At 34.6% G+C, this 8,836-nt stretch overlaps 1 protein-coding gene across 7 annotated transcripts; it reads right to left on the minus strand.

The window, feature by feature from the left end:
• Window positions 1–267: 267 nt before the first annotated feature.
• On the minus strand, window positions 268–8,496 carry LOC107762208 (aspartic proteinase Asp1). Of its 7 annotated transcripts, none has more exons than XM_075240811.1 (9): window positions 8,073–8,488; window positions 6,839–6,956; window positions 6,391–6,617; window positions 6,022–6,255; window positions 5,794–5,932; window positions 5,528–5,722; window positions 5,376–5,448; window positions 5,124–5,217; window positions 268–499 (listed from the first exon to the last, which is right to left on the minus strand). In XM_075240811.1, exons 1-8 carry the CDS (start codon window positions 8,249–8,251, stop codon window positions 5,129–5,131), a joined length of 1,254 nt encoding a protein of 417 aa, XP_075096912.1. In that variant the 5' UTR covers window positions 8,252–8,488; the 3' UTR covers window positions 268–499; window positions 5,124–5,128. The 7 variants fall into 7 exon arrangements, with proteins under 7 accessions (XP_075096912.1, XP_075096911.1, XP_016436034.1 ...); XM_075240810.1 differs by having other exon boundaries at window positions 5,120–5,217; XM_016580548.2 differs by lacking the exon at window positions 268–499 and adding an exon at window positions 4,694–5,046 and having other exon boundaries at window positions 8,073–8,496.
• Between the last annotated feature and the right edge of the window lie 340 nt (window positions 8,497–8,836).

The following is an 8,836-nucleotide window of genomic DNA, read 5'->3' on the forward strand; positions in this document are numbered from 1 at the left end:
ATAAGTGTGGTGTACGACACACCCATAAACAAGACTCTACTAGACACGGCTTGTAGACTCCCTAGGACAGAACCGCTTTGATACCACTTTTGTTACGACCCAAACCGATGGGCCGCGACGGGCACCCGATACCTTACTCAACCGAGTACCAACGTAACTTATCTTTCATATCATTCTATCATAGGTAAATGAACCGGAGTAAAGCATGAGGGAATACAAACTTATACATATGAAGTACGACCTATAAGACCAAAATAGCCACTCGTGTACTGAACATGGGCCGACAAGGCCATACAATCTTTTACGTACATGACATCTGTCTACAAGACTCTAAGAATACATAATTTTCATAAAGGTCGGAACAGAGTCCCGCCATACCAAACAATATACGTTTAAATCATACTAACCAATCAAGCAACTCCGAAGCAAATGGAATGCACCAACATCTTCTGCTGAGCTGATAACCTACTTGGGGGGCTCTCGGCCTGTCTATCAGGACCTGCAAGCATGAAACGCAGTGTCCCCGGGCAAAAAGGGACGTCAGTACAACTAATGTACCGAGTATGTAAGACACATAAATAAGTACATAACAGACATAGGAGAAACATAGAGTAAATGACTCAACCTGTAAGTCTAGATAACTCTGTAAATCCTGAAATACTTATAGTGTCATGAATATGTGTATGAATATCATGTCGTGCATACGTACATGTATTCGTAACATCATCAAGCCTCTGAGGGCATCCCATCATATCATTTCGGCCACTGTGGGCAAAATCATCAAAGTATACCAGTTGATCCAGTGGTGATGCGTATATAATACCATAACCTTTCACATATCCCATATATATATATATATATATATATATATATATATACGTGTATATAACGTCATCTGGTCATGGGTCAATGTACATGAATGCAATGCATGAAAAGCACGTTAATAAAACCTTTCGGAATGTCATAAGACCATTTTGTCTTTGAGTAATATCATAAAGTAAACTCTTTTCAACTTTCGTATTTTTCTAAGACCCATGAACAGATGATAGAATATTATGACACATGAAAATTCAAGAACATACATATCTCTAATACTTTTATGAATAGAGTCATTTATCGAATTTGTGCATTTGCTCGTTTCGTTTGTGTCGTATAGATCATGCCAAAAGAAAGAAGAGATAGACTGAATATACCTGAAGTAGGGAAAAATCCGTTTAATATTCTTTGTAGGAGCTCGAATCATTACTGTTCTAACGTTTTAATTGTTGAAAGCTTTGAAGTAGCTAATGTTCTTTGGATTGTAAAATGCTAATGCCCTTTGGAATTGTAAAAATCCTAAGGTTCTGATTGATGAAACTTTTTGAAATAGCTAAAGAAAACTAATGTCCTCAAGACATGAACAAGAAGGCTAACGTTTTTGGGTTTTTGCCAAACTTTAATATCTTTGAATTGTGTAATAATTCACAAGACATGTAGTGTCCTTTCCTTTGTTATTTAATTGCCACCTATCAAAGAAATGACTTAGTCATTTCTTTACAAAGTTGCTCTATCTATACAAATTACTCGGATTTTCTTTCTCTCCTAATTTCCAGTGCTTATGAATGTCCTTTATTAACGCTTGGTGATATAAGTTAGTTCGTTTCCTAATTCTGGTAATGGAAAGTTTAACTTTAAAAGTATATTCCTCCCCGAACCCAAGAAAGAGAATAAGGAATAAGAAGATTTGTTAATAAAAACTAACATAACGTCAAAGTTACACAAAACTCATGATTTAGTAACATTAAAAATCTTGAATCTATAACTAAGAAAATATTTAAGAATTTAAAAGAGAGACGGAGAGAAAAGCAGTTAACCAGAGTCAATAATACTAATGATTAAACAACATAAAAATCCAAAGTAAAATATCAAATGAATCTTTTACCATTTGAAAATAGAGTTCGTATTTGATATATACATCATAGAGAGAATATTTTCTAAAATTATGCACCTATGAATATAGAGTATCCTAAGACTAATACTATATTTGGGGAATGAATGCAGCTGGTATTGGAAGAGAATTTGCAGTGTAATGGAAAAGTTCAAGGGAGGATATTTGGGTAATGGATGGCAACAAATAGGAGGGAGGTATTCTATACAAAAAGAATACTAATGGAGGATACGGGAGATGAATGATTGGCCGTGGACAAGATGGATTTGGAATTCATTAAATGTTCCAAAACACAGCTTTATAAGTTGGTTGGCAGTACATAAAAGACTGCTGACAAGGGAAAGATTGGAAAAAATTGGAGTGTACAGAGACAAGATATGAAATGTGTGGAGAAAGTATAAAAACAACTCAACATCTGTTCTTTGAGTGTTATTTCTCGAAGGAATATTTGAGAATCGAGATGGAATGGCTAGGGCTGAGGACAAATGTATCAGACATTGATGGGTTGTGAAAAAGATTAACAAGGAATGTCAAAGGTAAAATGTGTAGGAAGCTAATAATGGTAATCTTGGCAGCTTTGATGTACAAAATATGGCAAGCTAGAAACGATGCAATAGGAAATAGCAAAGTACTAAGTTCAATTGTGGTATGTAAACAGATCCAACAAGAATGTAAAGTCAGATTGAATATGCAAAAAATTAGGAAAGAGGGGAGAAATAATAGGAAATGTATGGAGGCATTGTATAGCACATAAAGATAGGGAATGATAGATAGGAGAATTTTCCTCTAATTTGTACAGTTTGATTGAATGTATAACTGGTTGGTTGGAGATTAATAATATTTTTCTTTAACCAAAAATAAAAGACTAATACTATATTAAAAGCAAGAAACCCTTTAACGAAATATCGTTTACCTTTTTTACTTTTTAAAAATAAATTTCAGATTAGACAAAATAGTCATTTTAATTATTTTCCGAATAGTTAAAACTTCGAAATCAAGTAAATTTTGTTTACCTAAACCTTCATTTTTTAAACTAAACAGAAAGTCTTTAGGACTCAAAATGGACTAGGATTTACATTAATAATATTTTCCATTTAAAAGGCAAAAGAGTAATACTACCTAGAAAGGAATTAAGTCCCCATACACACGACAAAAGAAGGCCTAAATATATATTGCTTGACACAAAGTTCATCCAGTTATCTATAAGACCTGGTATGCTACGTCTACACCAAAAACCTATAGAAAATTTTAAAAAATTGACTTTTAAGCTCTTTAAAGTAAAGTTTACATTAAAAGAAAAATTATAACATTATTTTTTGAGCAATATTTTAGAACTTTGAAACCAATTAAAATTTTAGTTCTTATCCATATTTGAACAATGTAAAATTCCTAATATAGGGATCCAAAATCGATAAAAATTTAATCTTAAAAGTTATTTCTTATTTGAGTTGTATAACATAACTATAATATTTCATACTAATTTATTTTTACTCTTTCGCACTTTGGAATCAATTTAGTTTAATTTATTAATTTTTTTCGTATTTGAACAATGTAGAAAGTTTGAATATTTAAGATTTTTAAATTAATAAATTGTATATAGAGTATACGCGCAAAGCACATACCCTAAGACTAGTTTACATAATAAAAAAATAAAAATAAAAAGGTAAACAAAAATAAACTAGCAGGAACAATTTTGAGAGAATTGATCTATTGGTTAAACTAAAGTACAAACAGTCAGCATCCTTTCTTATCGCTATGAGTAGGGGTGTTCAAAACGAACCGGAAAATCGCACCAAACCGAAAATCAAACCAAACTGATTAAAAAATCCGACTAAGTTTGGTTTGACTTGGTTTGGTATTGATTAAAATAACCCGAACCAAACCGACATATAAATATATATATTTTATTTATATTTTTAAGACTTTATAATGAATTTTCTTTAGAAAATGTAGAAATATTTGGGATCCTCTCATGTATTAACCTTGAAAGCGAAAATTAACAAAAAATTATTGTTAGACGACTAAGAAAATAACTATCATGTGTTACAAAAAAAATTCTCCCATTAGAATATTTTAATAGATCATATGTTTGTAAATTTTTTCCATATTTACTAAACATACTTATCAAAACTTTATCTATAATTTTAACAAAGTAAGATTGAAATAATATTCATGTAACAAAAAAACCCGAAAACCCGACAAAACCGAACCAATCCAAACCGATATAGTTGGTTTGGTTTGGTTTTGATAAAAACCGAACCAACCCGGTCCATGTACACCCCTAGTTATGAGTATGCTGAAAGTTACATTTTTTAATTCTGCAATTGGCTCATTCAGTTGCACAGTTTTTATATCTAATACTAATATATAGTTGAATGCATATTTACATTTCTTGAAAAAACATGTTATAGGAGTAGTGTTACATTGAAGGGTAAAAAGAACATTTTGGTCTGTCAATATTTTACCAAGTCTTACCATTCGAATAGATAATAGATAGAATAGATGAAAAAATAACACTGTATATAATACCCGAAAAAATGTATAAAATTTGTATATTTTTTGTATATATATAAATTTTGTATGTTATATACAAAAATTATACAAGTTTTATACACTTTTACGGCTACCAGATGTAAACCCATTTTTTGCAATTAATACTTAGATCTCAGGGAAACTAATAAATCTCAATACTCGTGGTACACGGGCGGAGCTAGAGTGTAGCCAGCGGGTTCGGCCGAACCCAGTAGCTTTGGTTCGAACCCTGTATTTGGCTTAAAAAATCCATTGAATATGTATAAATTATTAATTTAGAACCCAGTAACTTAAAACGATTAGAATTCCGAACCCATAAGCTTGAAATCCTGGCTCCGCCTCTGTTTGGAAGATGAACTGAATATACACTGACTGCTATTATATGTTGTATGGATGATTACAGTGAAATTTCTGTATGACCAATCAATTAAATTTGCTCCTCTGCACGATTGCAAACATCGGCATGCAAGCCGCATTACACACAATAGTGACATACTTTTTGCCTCTACTTCTTCCTATTACACATTAACATGTATTTTTCAGTAGGATATGAGTCGCCAAAACCTTCACTGTAACCATGATATATACTGTCAATACAAGAAGAAATTGGATTCTGGTGACAGCAGTAATGTAAAAAGCAAGAAATGTATCATGTCATACCTACCAGGACTATGGAAGCTTGTTGCAGTTTGCTGGAACCCAACCAATCTGTTGCTTCTCGTTGTCGTAGATCACCATTTTGTCTACCATCGAAACATCTGCATACATAAATCAAGAAAAGGAAAAAAATAGTTATAATATGGAGAAGGAACTTTGAACTTTGATAATGTAAGATGAATCCTATATTTTTGAAAGGGGACACTATTTTTCAACACTAAGGTTGAACAGTATAAAAAGATGTCTCGTTCTCTCATACCTCCAATGATATTATAATTTCCTATTCCAACGTCGGTACCATCCAATATACCTAAGCATATATTGCCATGCTCCTGACAGGAAACGAATATCAGTAGTTATACTTTTCAACCGCAATATAAGCCTCATGGAGCAATTTAAGAAGGTACTTACAGTTCGAACAAGATAGGCCTCGGGTGGCAGTTGAAGCTGAACATTTTTAGCTTTTGTGAAACTAAGAGTTAATGGCTTGAAGAAGCTCTTGGCATCATGAATGGATTTGAAGCTTTTGGAGCCTTTCCAGCAGACAGGTAAGCTTTTGTCGTCCACTGCATCGGTCAGCTGCTTTGTGTTTACATCTTTCTTAATCTGAAATCAGCAATATCATAAGCCCCAGTGTGAAAGGCAAACACATTTAGGATTGAGTTTTTCTATCTTACCGAAGACACTAGAATTTTGTATGCTTCAGAATTAAAGTAACTGTAAGTACTTCCGCTGTCAAAAATTATTGGTATACCCTTTATTCCAGTTGCCTGCCCACTGAATAGGAGATCTGCAGGTCCCAAAGAATAGTGTTTCCTGAAATCATAGTATCCGCTAAAGTTTATTCACATTGCTCGCAAAGTCAAATTTTCCAAATACAAAAACCAACTACAGACAAAACATACTCTGAAGATGCACGCAAAATAGGTGTCCAAACAATCCCAGAAGACGGGAGGACATCATCTCCAAAGAAAAGAAAACCTCCGCCTTGCCCGCTTAAACAGTGACCTACTACATTCCGGATAAGACCCAAGCTACTCAGCTGTGATAGAACGCTTGATTTTCCATTTCCTAGACCAAGAATTCCATCGGTAAAAGGTGCCCGAGTAGAGGCTGGCACTTCTTGATCGTACCCGCAACTGTAGAAGCGGAATCAAGCTCATGAATCAGAAGCATAACAATTTCAGTACTGGAATAAAGTTGAAGAAACAGCATTTGGTTTATTGGTTAACAAATTTAAAGGTTAGTCTAAAGGTACTCTAGAAGTTTCTTACCCAAACACTAGTGGAGGTGCAACGGTAGTACCATTGGTGAATCTTAGTGGAAATGCGTCTTTGACCAGAACTCCCAACGACGAACCATGATCTGCATACTCAACCTCATAGTCGCATTGCTCGTCAAGGGTGTGACAGTGATTGTTTGCAGTCAAGTGAAGGGATGCACATACAGGATCCTTACACTTGACAATATTTTTATTCGGTTTGTACAGACTGTGAGGAGCCTGCGATGGTATAGATATATGCAGAAATTAGGAAAGATACTGGTGACCTCTTGCATAACAATCAAATATTAAAACAACACAACAATTAATGACCCTTGGGTGCGGCCTTTCCCCGGACCCTGCGTGAACACGGAATGCTTTATGCACCGTGGAGCCCTGTTTTTTACCAGGGTAACTTAAAAGAGCTAAGTTTGTAGAAGGAAAAAAGAAGAGTCACTGACCGGAGTGCATTTGGCACAAGGTGCATCACACTGGAGCCAAGTGAGATCACTACCAGTGTCTATATCAAGAAAGTAAGGTTTGGGGGGTTGGCCAACATTGAGTGTCACCTGATAATACCTGCACATGAAACGAATAATTCGGGTTTAAGAGAGAGAACAGGAAACCAATCATGCAGTTTACCAAATTTCAGACATCAATATATAAGGAAATTCAAACTTAAACTAACAACAAATATTCTCTTGGTGAACAAAAATTTGATGTCCCACAACACCCAAACCCGTATAAAAGTTGTTGGTTGATCTAAGTAAGAATGAACAAAGTTGCGCCAATAACTTAATAGGATCACGGCAAAACAACAATTATAATTCGTATACATCTTTCAGGAGCTTCAAGTTCTCATTCCCTAGGGCCTAGCCTAATCTCCCTTCTTCCCCTTTCTATCCCTCATTCAAATTCTTCTTCATTTTCTCCAAAACTCTAAAATAATCATGTCGGGAAAATGGTCAATAAAGTTATTGGGCTAAGTGAGCCCACAGATAATACAGTGTGGTACTGTCCGCTTTGGTCGAAACACGTAATGGTTCTCCCCGAAAGCCCTCAAACCATTAAGAGTATCCCTACACCTTGTATGTAGTTTCACAATCTTTACAACTACCAATGTGGGACTTTCATTCGCACACCAAATAAAAGCAAGAGGATGGAACAAAGGGAAAATGAGAGAATAACGAAATGAAGGAAGGATACTGCTACTACCAGTGGAATCAGAGGACATGGCGAAAAGAAAGCTCTTTATGATACCATGGTTTGACTACCATCAACTAGTTATAGCTTCAGCAGTATAAACAGTACTATACAAATCTCCATTGTTTGACAACCATCAAAGTTTAGATTAAAGACTTAAAGTACATAAAACTAGGAAATGTACAATAAATTTCAAGGAAATTAAAAATGCCGAAAAATTACAAGACTATCAAAGTCAAAGAATATGATGAAAAACCCGTACCAACATTCTAAGCATAACACATGGCAAAAATTTCAGTAATAAAAACCAATAGAGAAAACTTGTTACACCCAAACACAAAGATCATAAATTCCTAGAAATCAAATAACAAAACCTTTAAAGAATTTGTGAAATTTTCAATAAACCACAGAAAAAAAAAAACAGCAGACAACCATTAGTAATCCAAGAACATCATAAAGTAAAATTCAATTGAAAAAGTAGCGGAAAAATACCCTTTAGGATACACATTTCCAGCTAGAGGGAAAACAAGAGAGGAACCAAATTTGGACTGTTTCTTCCAAGAGGGACGAGGCAGACTAAAGGCAGAAAAACATCCCTTAAACGACTGAGATAGAAGTAGACAGTACAACACCAATAGCACCCAAAAAGGTGATTTCCATTTTCCTTTCATGACTGATTTATTGATTATAGGACGGGGGGAAACAAAGAAAGATCCGACAAAGTTTGATTCTGACTACAGAGAAAGACTGAGTAGGAGGCTGAACTGAACACCGTCCTCGTGGTGGGGACTTTTGAGTTTTAGCGAATGAGAAATAAGCAGACTGCGTCAATTGCACATTGTAGGAAAAAACAGGGAAAAGCCGACTTTGTGAATTGCAACTTCGGCGAACGCGGGGTAACGCGCTGGGTAGAATACCCCAAACTTAGGTCTTTTTTCTTTTTTCCTTTTTCGGAAAAGGGCCCCACACTATTTGACTTGGTACAAAATTATCCTTCGTCCACCCAATCTTTCTATATATATACTAGTCTCTATATCACGTGTCTTGCACGTGTAATCCCTAAAACTATTGCAAACTTTAGATAGGAAAAATATTACTATGAGAAATATTTTCATGATAAGATATTTCATTTTGCGCCAGTTTTAGAAGATGGTGTACCGGATATTAGCATTCAAAGAGAAGACACACATAAGAAAATATAATGAAGTAATTTGGTAATGAAATACCAATATAAAATGAAATTAGAACTTAGTCGT

This window comes from Nicotiana tabacum, chromosome 20 (genome assembly GCF_000715075.1).
Source record: "Nicotiana tabacum cultivar K326 chromosome 20, ASM71507v2, whole genome shotgun sequence".
NCBI lineage: Eukaryota > Viridiplantae > Streptophyta > Magnoliopsida > Solanales > Solanaceae > Nicotiana > Nicotiana tabacum.